The 23,398-nt window shown below is 38.9% G+C and overlaps 1 protein-coding gene across 1 annotated transcript in view; it reads right to left on the minus strand.

Annotated features, from left to right (window-relative positions):
• Positions 1 to 23,398, minus strand: part of phldb1b (pleckstrin homology-like domain, family B, member 1b) — a 168,932-nt gene that overhangs the window by 29,856 nt on the left and 115,678 nt on the right. The window contains 13 exon segments of the mRNA XM_030151693.1: positions 174 to 279; positions 384 to 497; positions 2,717 to 2,857; positions 4,521 to 4,682; positions 6,471 to 6,584; positions 7,817 to 7,948; positions 9,565 to 9,654; positions 10,169 to 10,279; positions 10,636 to 10,791; positions 16,104 to 16,232; positions 17,889 to 18,026; positions 19,343 to 19,480; positions 20,792 to 21,109. Of these exon segments, the coding sequence (XP_030007553.1) occupies positions 174 to 279; positions 384 to 497; positions 2,717 to 2,857; positions 4,521 to 4,682; positions 6,471 to 6,584; positions 7,817 to 7,948; positions 9,565 to 9,654; positions 10,169 to 10,279; positions 10,636 to 10,791; positions 16,104 to 16,232; positions 17,889 to 18,026; positions 19,343 to 19,480; positions 20,792 to 21,109 (1,849 nt within the window).

A 23,398-nucleotide genomic window follows, 5' to 3' on the forward strand; every position in this document is an offset into this window, starting at 1 on the left:
GCTCCTACTCGTACTGCCGATTTCCACACGTATTTCGAGACAAAAATTCTCAAGATCCACGGCTCATAAAGCAAATTTGTCATATTACAGTGCACTTGTAGGGTGAGGTTCCACTTTACTAATTTAGCCTTTTCCAGTATTCAGGATCATTGTGATGAGACCACCTCAGTTACCTTTCTGCTGCAGGGCGAGCTGTCTCTTGGTCTCGATGTCCTGCAGGGTTGCAGCCAGGTTCCTGGGAAGACTGCTGGTACTGTTGGCTGCCAGCAGGGGACTCTGCTGCATCAAAGCATGGACATAAGACAGAAGCTAATAGCTGAACATCCAACAACAGGGTCTGAGTCATGCAAGTTTAAGACTACACCTGCACAGATAAAGTCTACCTTGGAGCTTGTGTTGCGTCCCAGTGTTGCTGCTCCATGCAGCAGAGGTGAAGCCGAACCCATTTTATGCTGGGGAAGTACTCCAGGATCGCTGTCCAGCTTTGAGCGGAAAACCTGATGGAGAAACAAACAGGATGAAGACATCAAGATTACACAGTGCTGACAATATGTTAAGGTAAAGGTAAGGTAAGAGATGGAAATGGTTACAGTTAAATTCCATTATGGATGAGTTAAAAGCACCTGCAGAAAAAAATGGTTAAAAGCATGGTTAGCATTATGCATTGAGTGTTGTTAGATTCATATACAGGAGTGATAATTTGCGTTTTTTTTAATGGAATTATTATTTTAAAACATTTCCCTGTTGTCTATATAAACTGTAAATGCTATGCTTGGGTCTGAATTCTTCATTAATTAAAATCTACAGGCCCATCTTCAACCCTATTTCTGAGTAATGACACAAGAAAGGTTGTTATGAGCGCTGGCCCTTTAAAAGCAAATGAGCCACTTCACACCCACCCTCTTCAGCTTGTTAGAAGAAAGTTAATAACAAACATGCCAATGAAAAAGGAGGTTTTACTAATGTTGATATTGAGAAGGGTAGTAGTCCTAAATATGTCAGTAGTTTTTCACTAACTCACACTAATTATGTATGTAATGTACGCAGGGGATGGACACAATGCTCCATCCATATCCGTCTTAAATGTAGAGTAGAAATGAGCCCTTCCACGGAACTGGATGCGAGTTCCGTGCGAGTCAAACGGGCTGGGTGCAGCACTCAGCCAGGGCTCTGGTAGGCAGTGCTCCGTATCCGGCTTTAACCAATAACAGTAGAATTCCGTAAGTCAGTCGTCTTGCAAAGCTCTAATATAAATGCAAGTTGTCCGAAAATGTCATTTGAAAATGACAAATGCACCGTTCTGCAGTATATGCTTGTACCGATCGGTGCAATGGTACTGTTGCACCCCTATTATAGACGGAACAATTTAGGAAGACATTAAAACAGGTTGTAGGAATTCACTTGATTTTTGCCAAAATGAATATGAAGATAGCTTTGCAGCATCTGGAGGGTTCAAATTCAAACTTTTTGAACTATTAGGGTCCCCAAATACACAAATAAATGTACCAAAGACTAATAAAAGTGGGTTTAGTAAAATATGACCCCTTTAATGAATCAAGCTTCCATCAGCTGTTCATTTTAGTATCTGAATAAAAATATCAAAGAGCGTATACACAAACACACATACAGTTCCATCTCCAGCTCTTTGATCAGGTTCACTTAACTTAATGCTGCATTCATGTACTACAGTATGGGAGTTCTGATGGTTCAAAGTAGTGACTTCAAAGTGTTTACACATTCAGACTTATTTTAAGTGATGACTGAAGTTTTCTGCAGACTTCTTTTTCTGCTACAGGCAACAACCCTTAGCTTTATTTCAAAGGTAACACTGCAAGACGAATTCATTTTACACCTAATCAAACAGCTCTGACTTGGCAAATCTTCTACACGCCATTGATTTGAGGAGTGAGACTGAAATTCAAAGATACACTCTAATATACAGCATACTTTGTAACAGGGTTTAAAGCCAGCATGTGAAAGCTAAGGTGCTTTCTAGACAGGGTTTCTGCAAGATTCAATATGTTAAACTACACTCATGATGACCTGAGAGGGCCTTGAGTGTAAGAACTATTTCACATTGATACTGAGAAGAAAAAAGTATGGAGCAGCATGGGGAGTTCAAAATGTGTTATTTTCAGCAGGCTTTTCTTGAATGCAATCTTTCTTGAGGCTAATTATATGGGTATGTTTTTGATGAGAAGATACTATGTTAGCCTACATACTAGCTGAGAATGAACAAGCTGCAGAATTACTTTGTATTGTATTTTTTATTTATGTTAGAGTGTCATAAATACAAATAATTCCTTTATTTGCAGTTAATCAAGTGCACTAGGTTACTCTTTTTCTTAGGGATTTAAGTGGAATTTGAACTTAAAGTAATATAGACTAATGTAATGCAGACTGTTAACATTAACTTCAGAATTTAATAAATTCAGAGCTGTCAAATTTGTATATTGGACATTTTAAGGTAATACATTCAAGCTATTAGATTTTTCACATTTTCCGGAAAAATATTCACCCAAATTTCCATCTGAATGCAGTCTCAGAAGTCCTGACATAGAAAAACGCAATGTTCCTCTTGCTTTCAATACAAAGACGAACACATAGATTGAACTTGTTTTCTGGCTTTGAATCAGCAGCATGATGAAGGTTGGGAGAGGCATTATATCACCCAGAAACAGCAGATAGAAAAAAGGGGAGAAGGAAGACCCTCTACCTGCAGTGTAGCCCTGTGGCCTGACAGCAACTTGGCTGGCAGAGGGGGAGGGCAGAGCTGGCTGGATCCAGCCATCAGCTCCTGGTACCTCTGCTCTAAATCTATCTTGGGAAGGTGAGGTCTAATGCCTTCTGACTGGTACTGGAGAGTTCATGGAGAAGCAACAGAAAAGCAGAGGTTGAAAAGAGAGAAAAAAAAAATGTGAAAATGAATAGATTAGAAAGCATCCAGAGAGAAGATCAGGCAAGGCACGAACATTTGTAAACAGCCTAAAAGCTGTTATTAATGTTTTGGTTGTTTTTTTTTTTTTTTTTTATGAAAATGACTTCCATCTTAAAATATCTTCACATTATGGTTGTCAGCTGCATTATCATTATCCCTCTAGGCTGTTATATTCTTATTTTACATTTCTGTATTCTAATTCTGTGTTTCTGCTGCAATGCCCCAGTTAAACACGAACATTAAAGTTTTTGTGTTTTAGTTCAACTCAACTTAATCTGCCCAATATATTTCCAATACGTAAAAAAAAAAAGCAGTTACATATTCTCCTGCTGCTGTATCTGCTGAGGTTTTAACTCCAGTCAGAGGTCTTTATTGTTCTGAAAAAGCATTAAAACAGGAGCATGCTACTAACATAATATATTTTCTGCGTGACTATCATGCAGCTAAACTCTTCACTTTTCTCCTTTGTTACATGTAGTTACTTTCTCCTTGGGGAGTTTTACCATGAGAACTGTGTTTAAATAGGATCTCAACTAATCACACTTAAGTGTAATTCTCATGGTAAATTAATTTTGGTACAATTACAAAAAATGTAGTACTGCAACTGAGTCGAGTCTGTAGCTCAGGAGACAGACTCCAAAGTCTGATGACTACAGTAACAGTGTAGAAAACAATCAGTGTGTGATGGACTAGAGGTCTGATTGATCTTAGTTTAATTTACTACCTGAAATATTAGTAAAAAGACAAAATAGGTTTTTGTAATTAAGTATTAAAATAAAAATGGTAATTATGGTGTTGTCAAGGTTTAGATTTTTATAGGCTGACTGAAAATGAACTTTTGAAAGCTGATATAACAGTGATAGTTTGCAGGAGAAACAAATTAATCTGAAAATATCACCTCCTAGTCAAGTTTAAGTCAAAACCATAAATACCAAAATGAACAAACCTGGATTACAGAGTATTCACTTCTAAAATAAATATGGACATAAACACCAAACTAACTTCAAAAATCTGCTGATACTGATGATTTATAAAATCAATTGGTGCCAAATTTTCAGCCCATTAATCGCTCCATTTCGAGTGGTTTTAATGATTTAGAGGTTTCAGTTTTGGATTGTAACATGACTCATTTGAGAAGCCATCAATGAACAAAAATTTAAGATGTTTGAGAGAAACTGAATATGTAGAATCATTTAATCTATTGAGGATATGAGGACATGAGTGAAACCTAGTTCAAGTGGCATTTTACAACTGATGCAAGTGGGAAAATTATCTATATGAACAACATCCAGACTGATGTTAACTTAAACTTAAAATGGTACAAACTAACTGTTTATGTGCAAGTAAGTCAACAGATACTCACTAAAATCTGATTATTTTGTTTTTCTTTAGAGTGAACTCATTAGGTAGCAAAGCAGGTAACCACAAAAAAACAAATGAAACCCCAAAAAACAGAAAGCCAATACAACTGTTCTTCAACTCCAGCCTGCTGTCATTTTCTTCATATGGCCTTAAATGACTTCACCTGAGGGCTGTTTGGCAAGAGGAAGAGGAGGGGGAGGAGGAAAGACAGGACACACACCTCTACAGACAGAGAAAGGGAGGAGCCATGAGGAGAGGGGAGGCAGGAGAAGGCGGGGTCAACGGCTCCAGACTGCAGGTTCTGGCGAAGCGGGGAGGTAGGGGATGACTCCACTTTTGGCATCCCATACATCTGATTTAACTGGCCCACTGTCACATACTCCTTTAGTAAAGGCAACACACACACACAAAGAGGAGGAAAAAGGGAGGAGAATGAACACAGGTACATCAGCAGGATGGAGACACAGAGAAAAGACACGTCGAGAAAAGAAATACAGAGTGAATTATAACAGAATGACTACACAATACATAAAATCAACATCTGTGTCAGACTGATATCATCATATTACCCTCCTAACAGGATCCCTTCAGGTTGACAACTTACTTATTTGTTGTTGTTGGAAGTTGTTAGTTCACTTGCCTTTCCAGCTTCAGAGCAAAATCTTGTGCAATCTTGTTTTTAATCATCAAAAATTCACATCAACACAGAGACCATTTTACATACTTTTATCTCAACATGCCTGGGTTACTGAAAGAGCCTTTTTACTTGCCTGAATCCAAAACCTATTGATTGAGTCCAGACTGCACAGAACCGAACGCAACAATGAGAGATGATCAAATCGCCCCAATTGTAGCATCTTCACAGTGGCTCCCACTACATCTTAGAACTGATTTTGCAATATCTCTGACCTTGGGCTCAGGTCTGCTGTTTGTTCAACAGGCCTGGCTATGGAATAAAGGGAGTGAGTCGCTGACACGATCTACCAAATGAAATCAGGTGTCCCTTTAAGACTTGATTTTACTCAACCTTTAACTGCTGTCAACGGTCTTCTTTCTCCTTTGATATCTTTTTCTTTATCTCTATTTTAATTGTTTTTGAACCGAGTTTCTTTTAAAATATGATAATCTATGACAGATTACTACAATTCAAACTTTTTCAAGTCATATGGATAAACCTAACCTTTTCAGTCTAGATTACCATTACAAGAAAAGATGACATAAATCACAGCCATTATGGCCATCTTTACACAAGTTCCTACTGTAATACACATTAGTTAGTAGAAATTACATCCTTCTTGTGCTTAAAATAATTTTGAAAATGTTCCTTCAGTGTAAATTTTGAATTTGATCCCGCCAGGATGTTTTCACTCGGTATTCTTCTAAAATCCACAATGGTATGCTTTTATGAGCAGGATTAGAGACATCATGAATATTTCAGAGCCAACAGACAATTCTTCCTTTTCAATTAGAGATCCTGGATTTTCAGGAGATTCTGATTTAATGATTCTTAATGACTGGATTGTACTTAAAAGGAAAAACAGAAAAACATATCTGGGGGTGACCTTCAAAATTGTTCTAAAGCAATTCACAGTTGTAAATTTGGTACAGGCAGATGGAAATCACTGTAATTTCTCTTTCTAGTGTTAATTGGGAGGTTTTAAGAGCAAGAAAGACATTTATATCTGCATTAGTGTGCACAGCAAATCTGTAGACTGCATTAAAGTTAAATAAAGCTATTTTACAACAGTTCTAAGTATCTGAAATTGAATGGGTAATTATTTAATTTATATTTTGATTAGTAGTAACAGGCCTGTGGAGTGTTTTGGAACCCATTCTGAGTCTCTCACATCATATTGCCATCAGTGTGGTAATACATAAATCATTAACATTTACATTATGATTTTGTCTATTAATGGCAGGCGTTTCATCCTGAATGCCTATCGAAGGTAATGACAGCCATTACGACAGATATGCTGACAATAAGCTGCTCACACTGAAGCCTCATGTAGAACAGCCCAAAGTCCACAGTGCAGTCAGCATGAGTAACAGCAAACCAGCAGAGGGAGCAACATGACATAAATATGAAAGGACAGAGAAAATACTAAAGACAGAAAGAAAAACAAAGCATATAAGTCAAGTCAGGAAATAGACAGATAGTAAGTGATGGTACCTCACAGGGGCCAGCTAATGCAGCATCTATGGCAAATGAGTGGCCGTGCGAGGCGGGCTTGCTGTTTTCACTTCTGCCGTACATCTTATAGACGTCCGACAGCTTCATGTACCCCTGAGCACCGGCCAAACAGCACAGTCAGACAGAATGACAACAACACTGAACCTAACGTACACAAGCACGGAGCCAACGTACACGTTCTCACTTCGTCACTTCACCTACGAAGGTGCAGAGGGAGGGAGCGTGTGATGACAGATGAACGAGAGTAACCCAAGCAGCAGACATACACAGACACAGTCACAGGCTGGATCTTTGTTGATTTCAAACAAACCAGTGATGTAGTGGTAATTTTTGCTTTTTTTCACTTCACTGTTGGACAGTCCGTGTGATGGATAGTGGTTCGTCTTGTGAACATAAACAGTAGAGACGGGAATAGAGTACTATTTCCAAATTGTCTAATCCATTGGAATTATACATCTCAGAGTTTATTTTTTTTAATGATGCAGGCAATTTTTTTGACATTTTCATATCAAACCACCGGCATCCAACTCATATATCTTATGCTGCTGAAAAATGTGAGGAGTCATTACTTCAGAGTAAACCTAACAATTTATATTACTTTGTCTTTCGATTAATTATCTAAACATTCTGTAGTTCAGTTTTCTATATAAACATTCTTCAGTTTTTTTATGCCATCATTTCTTTTGTCAATTACTCTAAATTTTGTATTATAAGATCATTATTTTTGGTTTGGTTGCTCTATAAAATAATGTTTGAAAGAAAAGAGTCATAGAAAAGGGGATAGAAACAGTCCATGGCTTCCGCTGAAGAATTATAACAGTGCTAACTGTACTGGCTTGAAAATGATCATTTCAAGTTAAAGTGGAAACACCTTTCTCTGTATTATGGACTTGTAGGAATGCCATGAAAAAAGCTTTCCCCTACGCAGAAAACAGATCAGGAACCAATGAAGAACCAGGCCATGAAAGACATTTGATAATGATATCGATATCAATATCATTTTAATCTCAACAATTCCCATCCCTAGTAAAAAGTGAGCAAGTGAGTTTTAGTTGGATTTGGTGGATTTTCCACTACATTCCTGGACTCTGAGCAGACACAGGACAGACTGGAAGCTACTGTGCTGGCTCTTTGCTGTAGCTTTAGTGTAAAGTGAAAACTGGGCCAGCACAGTGTTAACACGGGATCATATTGCAATTAGAGCCACAGTGTGAACAGTACACTGACGGTGCAATGATAGGATAGGTGGACTGTTTGCTGTGAGTTGCACACAAAAATTAGAGGGGAAGCAGCAGGCTTCATGCAGGGGTCATTCATCCGGTTACCTCTGTAGGGCTGCTGGGGTACAACTGACAGGGGGAGGGATGTAAGTAGGAAGGAGAGGCTCGACAGAGGGAATGCTGAGAGGAGTGGACATCCTCCAAGTACAGGTCAGCCTCACTGATATGGAGCGCTTCCTGCTGTAAAGAAGTACTTTTAATGGCTACACACACTTTTTGGGACACTAGGACTGTGTGATATGATCAAAATGAATCACAAATGAATTGCGATATAGATTACTTAATATTCAGATAGTGGTACACCCCTCAATACAGTACATTTACTGTACTGTTAATGAATAAATAGTACATACTCAATTTATTTTTTCTCCATTTCCCAATTTTGTGTAATTTTTAAGCAAAGCCTAAAAAATATTAATGTAAGAAAAAGATACATAGAATCCACTTTTAAACTATAGCTGAAAACTAAACACTAGCCCTAAAATATAACTCTGTACAACTTCATATGATTTTTGATTAGGTTACAAAAGATAATAGATGTGTTTGATTAAATAGTGCATTTTGCTACACAGCGTATTAGCATAACATGAAAGATGACACAATTTTCTATCATTGTGCAATTTATATATCATAATTGGACAATACATAAAAATGCTGGCCTTTACATAACGCTACAAAGTTAAAGTCCTCCTTTTGTCGGCCCTTATGGAAACATGTCTGAATTAAGACTGATCTACACTCAAGGAAAAAAGAAACGCACCATTTTCATTTCTTCGATTTTTTCAGAAATATGACAGTTGTTGCAAAATTGCAAACTACAATGACTTCAGTACTATTCTGAGTCAAAATTAAATGATTGTTTTCCTGGTTCCAGTTGATTGATTTTGATTAGCAATAAGAACTGTATTTTTGTGTTCCTCACCCATGTCTGCTCATGAGTGAAACTCACAGATGAATTGGACCTCTCCTCAATTGTGCACAACCATTCCCTATAAAAAGACACCGAAATGGAGCAAAAACACATTTGTCCACAATGCCACGACTACTGCAACCGGAGAGAGATCAGGCCATTGGCATGCTTCAAGCTGGACGGAGCAGGGTGTTTGGAGTCCAACACTCTACCATTGGACGCCTTGCTGAGTGTTACCACACCACCGGCTCCTCCAACGACCGTCCCAGATCTGGTCAACCGTGTGTTACAACGGCTGCACAGGGCCATCCCAATCGGCTGGCACAACAGGTTTTGGCCCAATGTGGCCCGATCCCTCTTCAGTTGCAGTAGTCATGGCATTGTGGACAAATGTGTTTTTGCTCCATTTCGGTGTCTTTTTATAGGGAATGGTTTTGCACAATTGAGGAGAGGTCCAATTCATCTGTGAGTTTCACTCATGAGCAGACATGGGTGAGGAATACAAAAATACAGTTCTTATTGCTAATCAAAATCAATCAACTGGAACCAGGAAAACAATCATTTAATTTTGACTCAGAATAGTACTGAACTCATTGTAGTTTGTAATTTTGCAATAACTGTCATATTTCTGAAAAAAATTGAGAAAATGAAAATGGTGCGTTTCTTTTTTTCCTTGAGTGTATATACACTGATTATCAGCAAACACATCTGCAAAATTTTGCCCCATATATCATTAGTATGATTAATACCTATTAAAAACAAAAAGTCAAACAAGTCACTGCTGTTAAAAATGGAAATGTTATGAGCCATTTTAAGTCATCAAAAGTCCTTGTTTAATGCAGCTCAGTGTTGGTTTGTAACATCACGTCAGTGGTTCTCTCACCTCTCTCATTGCAGTGGAGGACTTGGGGAAGCTCTTTCCTCCAGTTAGGCTGTGGTATCTCTTCTCCAGAGCTGACAATCTCTCTTTCTCCTGCAACACAAGACACACACGAGCTGTTAGACTAGCAAAGGGTCGGAGCCATTAGCAGTTTGCTTAAAGCTGTGTATGGCTTTCGTCACCAATTTTTCATCAAATCTGTAAAACCCGAGTCATAGCCTAAGTATCACGAATCCATAAGTCTTTCCATGATTACACACCTGAATCTCTTCTCTCACAGTCAACAATTTCGAAGTGTACTCCACCATAAACAATCCATTAGTTTACAAACAGAACCAATGCATCAATAGTGAGTTGCAAACCTTCTCAAAGAGAAAAGCTACAGTAAAGCTGCATCTATTCTGAATCTAATAACTACACATTTCAAAGACCAAAGAAACTGCAAGTAAGTAAACATGATGCCAAAAGTCAGTAATCTGTGAAAGTCTGCAGATCCAGAAAAGAAAGAAAAACATACATTTCTCTATCAAATGTCAACCCTGAAACTCTGAATTTGGGTGGATCCAAAGGGGGTTGAAATACTTTTGTGTGAGTTTTGAATATACACCTTCTGGAGCATCTGCAGAGTGAGGGTCCTGTCTTTGGCCATTCGCTCACACTCTTGAGACGCCTGCAGACCAAGCTGGTTGGCCTGGCTCTCCAGAGCAGACACCTTCTCCTGAACAAGGGGCACACATGGAAGTACAGTCAAACCCTTTGCTGAACTCTCAGAACTTTACATAACATTGACACTTTAAATTGCTAATTATGTTAACATAAATTTGCAGAAACCTGTCATAATCTCAAGTTTATAGCAAGGCTTTTTTCTGGTGGATTGAACACTGGTTTAGAAAACGGGCTTTAGAAATCTCAAAGATCTTTGATCAAAACATGATTAAAAATAAATACTGAATATCTAAAAAACATTTTTGCCAACAGCAGCTTCAGCTCATATACAAAATCGTCATTGTTGAATGAATAATAAGTCTATTCTGTGCTCCAACTCCCCCACAGTGTGTCAGGTGTTCATCCCACCTTCCTCTTGGCCACACTGCCATGGTACTCAGCTCTCTCCTGGAGCAGCTGCTGGCCGATGGTCTCCCTCTCCTCCTCCAAGCTGCTTTCTTTCTCCAGCTGCTGAAACTCCAGATCCTCAAATTTTTTGGTTCCTGCTTCAAGCACCTCTCCGTCCTGATGAAACCGTTTGCACACGACACTGGTGGTTATGTCACTATATCAGCTATGTGGGGAGACAACTCAAAGCACAGCGTGCTCAGTCAAGCAGACAGCCATGAAGAACATGCCTCTACTGCAGCACAGCTACTGATGATGGAAAATGCACCTACTGTACTGTCCGAGACGAACAGGAGAGGCCATTTAAATCAAAAACCACATTACACAAGAAGGTGACCATCATCTGCCTGAAGTGATTTGATTTTCTCTCAATCGCTTTAATTTCTCCAAATAAGTTTTCAAAGTCCATGCCCATTACTGTACAAAAAAAACATCTATATTATGTAACTATCTGTGCTCAAGCAATTGATTTTACTCCTCAATACTCCTGTCATCAGCTGAGTGATGAGTGTTTGCATTTGAAGGCTCTTGAGAACCTTTGTCCTACTAGTGATAAACAAAAATCTTTGGAGATGCATTCAGAACCCAAAATAACTTACATGTCCTGTGGTCAAACAAGAAAAAAATAACTCAAAATGTCTAGCAGCTGGAAGGCATTTTATATCTCTGCTCTGCTAAATGAGCTGAATTTTTCACTGTTCCATCATTAGTATGGCCGGAATATGTGATCTCAAAAAAACTTTTCCATCTCTGCTGAAACTCTGACACAAAATCAATGACACCAGATGAAATACATAAACAAACAGAGCCTAAACTAATGAATGTACACTACCAGTCAAAAGTTTGGACTCACCTTCTAATTTAAATGACATAAGATGGACCGCAGATGGCCAACAAGTGCTCAGCATCACTCAGAACTCCTTCAAGACTTTTGGAAAACATTTCAGGTGACTACCTCATGAAGCTCATTGAGAGAATGCCAAGAATGTGCAAAACAGTAATAAAAGCAAAATGTGGCTATTTTGAAGGATCTAAAATACAAAACATGCTTTGAGTTATGTCACACTTTTTTAACTACATAATTCCTTATGTACGAAGGAGAGATACCGCAGGTCCTTCCTTCCCTCTGCTGTCAGACTCCACAATCAGTCCTGCTCCCAGTAGATCACCACATATGTGGTCTACATATGTGGTGTAATAACAACCCTCCCTCCATTCCATCTATGCTGTATATATTCAAATCCGTATTTTTTATTTATTTATTTATTTATTTATTTATTTATAACCATTGCACTACATCATACCAAACCATATTTGCACTATCCTTTTTAAACACTTTTTTATTCAAATTTATATGACTGTTTTACGTGTATGTGTATGTTTATGCGTATGTTTCATGCTGCTGATAACACTGTGAATTTCTCCATTGTGGGATCAATAAAGGAATATCTTATCTTATCTTATCTTATCCTATGTGTTCATTCATAGTTTTGATGGTTTCAGTGCGAATCTACAAAGTATATAGACATGAAAATACAGAAAAACCAGGTGAGTCCAAACTTTTCACTGGTAGTGTAGCAAGCACAGGTTTTTCCTTTAGTAGCTTGCTGTGAACTGAAAAGGAAAATCCAAACTGAACAACACTGATTTAAAAAAAGATAAGTCACAGGATGAGAAGGAGGGAAGACAGAAAATGGTTCTAGTTAGGGCCTATGTTAATTGATTAGTGTGCAGTTAACAAATTATATGAGCCACGACAAACCACAGAGGAGATGCAGATCAGATTCACACATGCATTGCAGTATGACTGGACTGCACGACCCACAAAAAAAGGGGGGTAGTGCTAGCAGCTGACATGACCAGAAGCCACATGTATGCATGGTCTGGTGTCAACCTGAGGCCTCCAATAGCATGTAGGTGTGGTGTGGAGGAGGAAAAATTCCTGTACTTTGTGGCAACAGCACGTCCATGAGAAGCACTGAGAAGGCGGGCATGTGTGCATGTGGAGCATATGCAGCGGGGGCCCTGCAGGAGGGGTAATTGAAAACTTGTTTTCGTTTTTATGTATGAAAGCTTGTGTCTGTTTGAAACTATTTTATGTGCTGCTGCCCGTCTTGGCCAGGACACTCTTGAAAAAGGGATTTTTAATCTCAATGAGGTTTTCTTGGTTAAATAAAGGTAATAAATAAATTTTTAAAAATAAAAGTTGCAGTAGAACTACAGTACAGGCCAAAAGTTTGGACACACCTTCTCATTCTTCGCATTTTCTTTATTTTCATGACTATTTACATTGTAGATTCTCACTGAAGGCATCAAAACTATGAATGAACACATGTGGAATTATGTACTTAACAAAAAAGTGTGAAATAACTGAAAACATATCTTATATTCTAGTTTCTTCAAAGTAGCCACCCTTAGCTCTGATGACTGCCTTGCACACCCTTGGCATTCTCTTGATGAGCATCAAGAGGTAGTCACCTGAAATGGTTTTCACTTCATAGCTGTGCCTTGTCAGGGTTACTTAGTGGAATTTCTTGCCTTATTGATGGGGTTGGGACCATCAGTTATGTTGTGCAGAAGTCAGGTTGATGCACAGCTGAAAGCCCTATTGGACAACTGTTAGAATGCATATTATGGCGAGAACCAATCAGCTAAGTAAAGACAAACGAGTGGCCATCATTACTTTAAGAAATGAAGGTCAGTCAGTCTAGAAAATTTCAAAAACTTTGAATGTGTCCCCAAGTGCAGTCGCAAAAACCATCAAGCGCTCCAACGAAACTGGCTCACATGAGGACCGCCCCAGGAAAGGAAGACCAAGAGTCACCTCTGATGCTGAAGATAAGTTCATCTGAGTCACCAGCCTCAGAAATCGCAAATTAACAGCAGCTCAGATTAGAGACCAGATGAATACCACACAGAGCTCTAGCAGCAGACACATCTCTACAACAACTGTTAAGAGGAGACTGCGTGAATCAGGCCTTCATGGTCAAATAGCTGCTAGGAAACCACTGCTCAGGAGAGGCAACAAACAGAAGAGATTTATTTGGGCCAAGAAACCCAAGGAATGGACATTAGACCAGTGGAAATCTGTGCTTTGGTCTGATGAGTCCAAATTTGAGATCTTTGGATCCAACCGCCGTGTCTTTGTGTGACGCAGAAAAGGTGAACGGATGGATGCTACATGCCTGGTTCCCACCGTGAAGCATGGAGGGGGAGGTGTGATGGTGTGGGGGTGCTTTGCTGGTGACGCTGTTGGGGATTTATTCAAGATTGAAGGCAACCTGAATCAGCATGGCTACCACAGCATCCTGAAGTGACATGCCATTCCATCCGGTTTGCGTTTAGTTGGACCATCATTTATGTTTCAACAGGACAATGACCCCAAACACACCTCCAGGCTGTGTGAGGGATATTTGACCAAGAAGGAGAGTGATGGAGTGCTGCGCCAGATGACCTGGCCTCCACAGTCACCGGACCTGAACCCAATTGAGATGGTTTGGGGTGAGCTGGACCGCAGAGTGAAGGCAAAAGGGCCAACAAGTGCTAAGCATCTCTGGGAACTTCTTCAAGACTGTTAGGAAACCATTTCAGGTGACTACCTCTTGAAGCTCATCAAGAGAATGCCAAGAGTGTGCAAAACAGTCATCAGAGCTAAGGGTGGCTACTTTGAAGAAACTAGAATATAAGATATGTTTTCAGTTATTTCACACTTTTTTGTTAAGTACATAATTCCACATGTGTTCATTCATAGTTTTGATGCCTTCAGTGAGAATCTACAATGTAAATAGTCATGAAAATAAAGAAAATGCAAAGAATGAGAAGGTGTGTCCAAACTTTTGGCCTGTACTGTATGTATATAAGGGTATATGTGCACAGTGCTGGCAAACATGCTCTATACTAATGAGGTCACAAAGGAAGTGCATCTACACAGTTGAGCCCAGATGCATTACAATGATCCAATACATTAATGATACATATGAAGCAATTACCAATTACAAGCAATATGATTAATTTCTATTGCAATGCAATATGGATCAACACAATGTGATTCAGTATTATGTAATTCAATTCAAAAGAATATGATTCTATGCAGGGCAGTATAGTATATAAGATTTTATATCTTCTTGAGTAAATAGCAAGTTACAGCTTACTGTGCCATTTTTATTTCACATGACCAGTTTTTGAGTAGAGCAACTGCTGTCCTTTTCACGTAGGACTAGGATTGTAGGCCTCTGGAAAATTTAAATAATTGTGGAAGCTGTCTGTGAAGCTGTCTGTGATTAATTTGTAAAGTAAAACTTTGACCACAAATGACCAAACACATATTATCAGGCCTATGATAATATTCGTCCTGTGCAAATCATCATTAATGTGATCTGATGGATTTGTTTTTTGTTTCTACCACGCATTTAATAAGCCTATTTCTTGGTGGAGAACTATGGAGTTTGGTTAGTACTAATAAATTAAAGTTTTGAAAGTATTCTGCATGGAAATTCAGGTGGCTCATGTCACGATATAGCATGGATATTAGCTGAATGAGTAACCTTAAATCCTTCAGAAGACTGACATCTCAGTTGATGAGATGGTTGACATGCATGTTTGCTACATTTTTCTGTCTTTCAAATAAATTTCTAGTGCAAGCCATTTTTAATCAGGCCATGCATGTCTCGTACCTTTGCACCAGTGTGAATCATTAAATTTTACCAGTCTTAACCCATAAAGACCCAGTGCTACCTTTGTGGCAGTTCCAAAATATTGTTTTCTCTATATTTAACTTTTATCAAGTGATTGAACACCATTTATTATAATGTTACCCTATGACTTTTGTGGGGGGGTTCAGTAAAAATCACACATTTTCCTATATTAAATTTACAGATCATGTAGCTCAGGTTAAAGTTGAGGGTTATTATATCAGAAGCAGAGAAAACTGAGGAAAAAATTACTTTTTCAGCAAAGATATCAGTAACTGAACATAAAAACAAGTGTCACCATCCACTGTCATTTATCAAACTCCATGGGTTTCACTGATGAATCAGTGTTGTAGAAGATGACGGTATGTCCGTGTTCACTACGGAACCTCTGAATGTCTTAATGGTCATATCTGATGACAATGACAAGAAGAAAAGCTATATTTTACCTCAATAATTTCAACATATTGATAGGTTTAGTGGTTCAGAAGTTATTAAACATTTTAGATCAGTAGATGCTTTTGGTTGCCAGTGGCTGTTTGGGTCTTTCTGGGTTAAGGACACTAAGGTTTGATAAACTTTCAAATGTGGATTGTAATGCACATCACTGGGTGTTCTAAAAATTTTAAGGGAAAGGGGATGTGTGCAAAGATGAGGTGATAAACTGCATTGGAGGCCATTGCAGACTGGAGTCGGTAAGGTAGTGGGGGGAGGGTGCTTCTGCTTGACTTGACGACCCACCCTTTTGAGCTGTTCCTGCAATTGTTCACGCAGGGACTCGGGGCAGTTATGAAGCTGGTTCTTCAGCTCAGCGTAGCCCTCCTGAAGGCTCTGCAGGGCCCGGCGCTCAGACTCAAGATTAGCCCTCTCCTAGAAAGACACAAGACACACACACACCCACACACACAGAGGATGGATGGACGAGGGAGGGGAGAGAGAAAGACAGAGAGAGAAACACACTGCTCAAAATCCACACCATGCAAATACAAAGCTGCAAGGTGTTAGCAAAAGTCATGTGACAGCTTTATGGCTCTGCAGCAAACACGCAGGAGCTACTGACTCAACAATTACAACATTGCCTGAAAACACAAGTCAATTACTTTTTTATATTTTTAAAGTGATTAATACCTTCCAACTAATATGCCTATGCTAAGCTGTGAGAAAATTGCTCCATAATGTCCTTGACACTTTTTGGCCACAGAACATGTATGAACACTGTGGTAATAATCCTGAGCAATAACATGACACTAGTGACTGGTCTCTGAGTCATTCCGCTAGCCAAAGCATAAAAGCATTTCAGCTCCTAGGGGCTGCTCAGTTTTCAAGCTCAGAAACTGATCAATAACGACTAACTGTGCTGTTACTGGCTATGTTGAAGCAAAGATGGCTTTAGTAGCTCATCTTATGAACATTCTATGTATTATGATGTGAGAAGACAACTAGGCAGACAGGTGCTCTATGGCTCCACAGGAGTCTCACTCTGGCATGAAAGAAGGTTCTGTTTTGAGTCTTATTAGAGCAAAGATGAAACCAGGATTCACTTTTACAGTATAAAATAAAGTCTCTTACAGTCTGAGGTAGAAAAAATATCCTCCATTAATCTACAACACCTAGGTTTCCTCTATAGGAAAATAATTTTATTACAAATAATATGGCACATGTTCAGCAAATGCAGGTTCATGCCGAGACATCTTAACAGAGCAGGAAACCCATTTTCATTTACTCAAAGGTTTATCCTCTAATAAAACAATCAACATCTTTACATTCTATTCACAAAATTATCTGTGGACATGAATAAAGTAGGTACAAAAATTCCCAGAAATCCCAAATAAATACTTCTTCCTATTAATTTGTTGTACTAAAATGTGGTTGATACAAGTAGAGACGAAAAAATAATCCCCATATACTACAGAACAGAACATGCTCGTAGCTTTCCATATCCACTTAAACTTAATAAAAGCTTTTTGCAGTTCCCATGCACTAAAAAACATAACCAAACACTACAGAGCCCTGACCCAATTGAAGCGCAGGTTATCCTCTCATGCAGACAGTGAAGAGAAAGGCAAGAAGATACAGCCATGAGTGCTGAAGAGGCTGGGGAGGAATTAGGGGTTAATGGACGCTGGTTAGAACATTGACTTGAGAGGTGAAGTCATGCAAAGAAGACATCCAATAGAGGCAAACCCAGTTCTTTATTTAAGCCTTCAATTGGCTTCAGTTTGAAATAACATGCTGAATAAGCTCACGGAAGGCAGAGCTGCCAACTTAAAATAATGAAACCAATGACCAACCAGGAGAGAAGGTCAGAGAAGACAGTTTAAGAGACAGGCAGTGTGTGTGTGTGTGTGTGTGTGTGTGTGTGCGTGTGTGTGTGTGTGTGTGAGAGAGAGATAATGCACCTACATCACCTGTTATGTTAACTAAGACAATACAGTAAAAGAGTAAACGTGAAGACCTGAAAGGAATCAAACCCAGCATCTGAAATTGTACATATTAAGTCACATCCTTTGTCCCTGGTCTCTCTACCTTGTCTTTCTCCCTCTGGATGGCGCTCTCCAGCTCATCCAGCTTGTGCTGAAGCTGAGTGATGATGTCCGTTTCTGCGTCGATTTGGTTGAGCTCCGCCTGCCTCTCGCCCTGCAGCAAGGCACGCTCCATCTCCGCCTGGAAGAGTCGCCCAAAGTCACAGTCACACACTGTCTTCAGCCGGTTACAATACTAGTATCAGGCAAAACTTCAGCCCCTTGCAGAGTAATAGAACCAGTCATCAAGTACTGGGAGGGTTACTTTAAATATACAACACCAGTTACCATGTTTAACACATAAAGACCAGGTGCTACTTTTTATGCCAGCTCAAATAAATTTTTCTCTCCATTTAACTTTTAACCTTTTACTTCCATTTTGCTCTTTGTACATATGCAAATCTTGCTTTTCTGCTTTATTAGTGTATTCTGTTTATATAATTCATTGCTTTTATCTTTTCACACTTACTTTCCTTCTTTGCTTTTTTGCTAGTTGTTTGTTCACGAGTGTTTTTATATGCAGCTGAGCTCTTGTGACCAAGTAATTTTCCTTGTGGATCAATAAAGTTTGCCTAAATCTAAAGGCTCACACAGAATTGGGCATACTGTGCACGTACTGTGAGCAATGTGGATACCGCATGCACTGTCTGACATTTGAGGTTTCGTAGTTGAGCATACCAATCAAGTCATACCAGCTCGGTGTCATATTTAAAATAGGTCAATGTGAAAACTTCCCGCTGAGCAGTCTATTGTGTGACACAGAGTATGCGTACACAGAGTCCGCCCGGTCAAAAGAATTGAGCTTTGCGCAGACGTGTCCGATGGACATCCACTTTGGGTCTGCCTTGAGTATGCGCGGACATCCATGGAGTCAAGTACGCCTGATTCTGTGGGGGCCTTAAGTCTAAGTTTCCACGTTCACTACGGAGCCTCAGAATGTCCAAATGGTTTATATCTGATTATAGTGAAAAGATGATAAACTGCATTTTACCTGAATTAGTTATCTGTACTGATAGGATTGGTGGTTCAGAAGTTAACATAAATTAAAATTAAACATTTTAGGTCAGTAGATGCTTTTGGTCGCCAGCAGCTGTTTGGGTCTTTGTGGCTTAAAATGTAATCTATGCATAGTAGTTGTTCAGTGCAATCTGAATTAGGATTGGAATACTGTGATTTTAATGCATATCTACGAAAACAAATCATGAGAATATTTAAGGTACACATAACTTTGATGTCTGCAATTGATTTACGATATTTAATTTGCAATCCAATTACATCATGACATTATACGTATGTAACTACTTACTCCTCAACACAGCAAGTAATGATGCTGTTACCATAAATTATTCTACTTCAGAGTTTTAGTTCAACAAAATTGCACCGTTAGATGGCGTTCACCACCTGGCATGCTCAAACAACATTTTTGTATCATCTATAGGTCAAACATCTTTACTCTACCTCCTGTTTGGACTCCTGGAGTTGTTGCTCCAGCTCTGTCAGTCGGGTTTTGAGTTCATCGATCTGAGCCAGAACGCGAACCCGCTCATCCTCCAGGTAGCCGAGCTCCAGACGACCAGAACTGGACAACTCCTCATGCTGTTGAAACAGAGCGGAGTTAAGGGAGGCTTTAGTGGAATAAAGGGGGGAAAAAAGATGAAAGCAAAAAATAGGTAAAAAAAAAACAGAAAACATACTCATCAAAACCAACAGAGAAAAATAAGAAGCAGACAAGAGAGGGAATAAAAGTCCAAACATGGAAAGTGAAAAAGTCATAAATGAGTTGCATGCAGAAGCTGGTGAACAGAAACAACTTTGATGCCTTCAAATGTAACCAGTAATACATTGATGAGCACTAATGACTTCAGCCTCATGTAAGAAGGAACAGCATCAAACAGTATTTTGGCAAACAGCAGCAATCCTTCACACAAAGGGGATAAGCCAGTACTTTATATGACAGGTTTACTATACAACTGTCACTTCTGAAAACAGCTGTTTCTATAGGAACCATCCACGCCAAGAGTCAACAAGCTTCTAACCCTTTGTGAAATGTCTCTACACCTCCACCTTCTATAGAAGAACTCTGCAATATGATGACAAAATATTTATCTTTGTAATGTTCTATTCCTTTATCCCATTAATCAACCTATTTACTGTTTATTCGGTTTACTCTTTATGTACTTATACACAGCACATGTTATAACACAAACAAACCACTTCAGTCCAATGGACAAGATCTGAATACGCAAAAATACCTACATTGCTACAGACCAGTGTTCACAACACTCACTTCAAATTGTTGCTTTTTTTATATTACCATTTTCACATTGTAGGCATGTATTTATTTTGTTTTCAACTATAGTTGTTTTCCTTTTTATATTTAACACTTTAGTTTCTTTTTATAGTCTAACAGAAACCTGAGAAAGTATCTTTCATTTGTTGCACAATGCATATAAAACTATTAAGTTTTGAGAAAACTTGCCAAATCATAATATGCATTGTCTGGATATTAATCTGTGTGTATCCAGAGATGAGAATTTTGTCAGATCACAGAGCCATAGGATAATTCAGTATTTTATAAGACTTGTTTAAAATACAGCTGTTTGCATAAGGGCCATGTAGAGGCTTTCAACCTTTTACATGTTGTAATATTTCCATGTACTTCTGCAAACTGTGGTGCAGCCGAGGCGGATATTCTCATGCACTGCTTAGCAGATTTGAAAACTGGTTACTGGGAATTTTCTTTCTTTTGCGTAGTCGTAATCTTATGAAATGGCTAATGAGACACCAAAACCTCACTTCAAGAATAACTCATTTAGCAGAGCCATGCACATTGTTCACCCATACTGGGCTGTACAGCAACATGCAGAGCACAAGTCCATCTGGCGGTAAATACTTGCTGGCGCTGACCTGTCTGTCTCCATTGTGCAGTGCTGATGCTGTGCTCGAAGCAGGAGATGTCCTCACCTCCTGATGAGTGCTTTCTGTACTACTACACTCCTCCTTCAGGTTCTCCTCATCACTCTCCCTCTGTCTCTGCACTAAGCGTAGCCCAGCCGAGGCTGGCGTCCCTCCTAGGATATTTTCCATGGACAGTCTTCGCCCGGTGCCATCTACAAGGCTCCCTGGGAAACCTGTTCTCCCTGAGCCAAGGGGGTCCAGGCCTGTGCCCTCTCCTTTGTTGTACTCTGCACAGAGGTTCAGGATAGTCTCTAGTCGCTGCCTCTCCTGTGGAAAACATAAGTAAACCCAAGGAAGGACATCAGATTAGGGTTGGACTGGCCATCAACACAAGGGGCAATGACAATGTGTTTCACTAAAACAATAACAGCAGAGGTTGAGTCTTAAAACTGCAATCCTTGTAGTGTTTTTTGTTGCACATTATTAACATACATGAAAACTGTCTAAGAAATCAACTTAGTTAAAACAATAATCCAACATATAATTCACTACTGTATGATCAATTTAAATGAAAAATATTAGCTTCATATTTTAAGATCTTTATTTACTAGGAATAGATTTACTAGGACTCAAGTGGTTCAGACCAGGAAAATACTATCATAATAACCTATAAATAATGACAACCTCATATTTTCCTCTGTTTTAGTGTAAAAAAGTACAATTATGTGGAAAATATTTACATTTACAAACTATTCTTTCACAAAAATTGTGAATAACGTGAATAAGTATGAACAACCTGAAATGTCTTAAGAGAATTAAGTGCAATTTTGACAATATTCTGCCTGTTAATAAATGCTTTGTATTTGTAGATCCTCTGTGATCTGTAAGTTGTAATGCACATGTGCACATGATAAACTGAGGCATAGTATTGTTTTTTGCACTTATTTTCAAGGAAACATTGTAGAAATGTTTATGTGCAAATTTTCATAATGTAACTTTACTTAAATTTTACTTTTTTCGCTGTTCTTAATTTACTGCTCCGGCCAACCTGAGATTATATTGGGCTGTAGGTGGCCCCTGAACTAAAATGAGTTTGACACCCCTGATCTACTGTGATTTGACTTTTTATATTCACAGGTGGTAGGTTTGGGGGTCCTCCCATCAGAGAAAATTAAATATTACTATAAATATGTAATATATACAGTACATTCTAGACCATTATAATTAAGTGGGTACAAGCTACTTCAAAGTTGGATGGCACTACAGGATGGGGAAATCCAAGGTGAAAACTAAACATGTTTTAAACAAAGCCAGAATTATATTTATGCATCTATGAAAGCTTCTCTTCCAATAAGGTAAGATTTGTGTGATGTATTTGGCATCCATCATTAGTTCCAGTTTGAACAGACATGAAGTCTGTTAAGACTGCGCCACCCCTGAAACAACACAGCAGCTCCCACTGCACCCTCCCCCGGATGCTAGCTGGAGTCAGATTCTGTGACTGATTGTCCAGCTGTCACCGTGAAGGGTCGGCCCACCTATTGGAGCCCCTGGCAGACTGAGCCGACAGATGACCTCTGAACCCTGAATGTTAGCTGCTGTCTCCTCTCAGCTGCAGCCACAATGTCTCTCACATTTTTAAACCTGAAAAGGCAACAACAGTACTCTATTCCTTGTTAGCTACATGACATCTTATGTTTTGTACTTCTATAGTACAAGTAAATTCTGTCACAAATATAATGCCTATCCTCTATTACACTTTATCATGTTCAACAAGGCTTTCAGGGGTTCTCAATTGTAGAGTAACAAAATGTTACATTATAACTACTGATTCCTGTCCATTTCTGAATTCTGTCTTTTTTCAATGTCTGACCTGCCATTACTAACTTTTGATTTTGAATTTAGATGTAATTTTCTCCCCTCTCCAAAACTGCCAGAGGTTACGGGACCTCATTTTATACCCACTCTAACAAATCTCCAAATAACAGAACAGAACTTTTGTACAAAATAAAATCCATTTTAAAATCAACTCCAGTAGCTATATTCCACTTTATTGCTCTTACATGTAAATTTGAGCAGCAGAGCATCAGCTACATCTTAGACTGATCAGACAGTCGTCAATCAAGCTTAAAAAACTAGCTGATCAATCACAGCACCTGTAAGAGTAACTTGATGGTTTGACTGTAAAAAGGTAAACTGAGCGTTTCATTTCAATGTGCTAAGACAGTGAGGGAAACATAAGTGTAAGATGCTTGAGGCTGAAGTTTAGCTAGTCTTTTTTATCATGTCAACATAAAAAATCATGGGTTTTAGACTTAACTTGTCAAGAAATGCCTGTATAATTCACAATCCAATCTCCAAATGTGAACATTATTTTTCAGAAAGTCATATACAGTAGCTGCCAAACCTTAATTCAAACACTCCCCTCCACACAAATGCATCTTTTGCTTCACAATAAACAAGGCTTTGGGACTAAAGAAGTATTGTTCCTTTTTATCCTCTTACATATGAATTAAGGTCCAATCTGTTTCTCATTGCAAAGAAGCAACAGGCGAGTTAAACTGCACGCACTCACCCACAAATAAATCCTGTGGTGGAACCTCTCTCTCGGTTTAC

This window comes from Sphaeramia orbicularis, chromosome 13 (genome assembly GCF_902148855.1).
Source record: "Sphaeramia orbicularis chromosome 13, fSphaOr1.1, whole genome shotgun sequence".
In the NCBI taxonomy this organism is placed as follows: Eukaryota; Metazoa; Chordata; class Actinopteri; order Kurtiformes; family Apogonidae; genus Sphaeramia; species Sphaeramia orbicularis.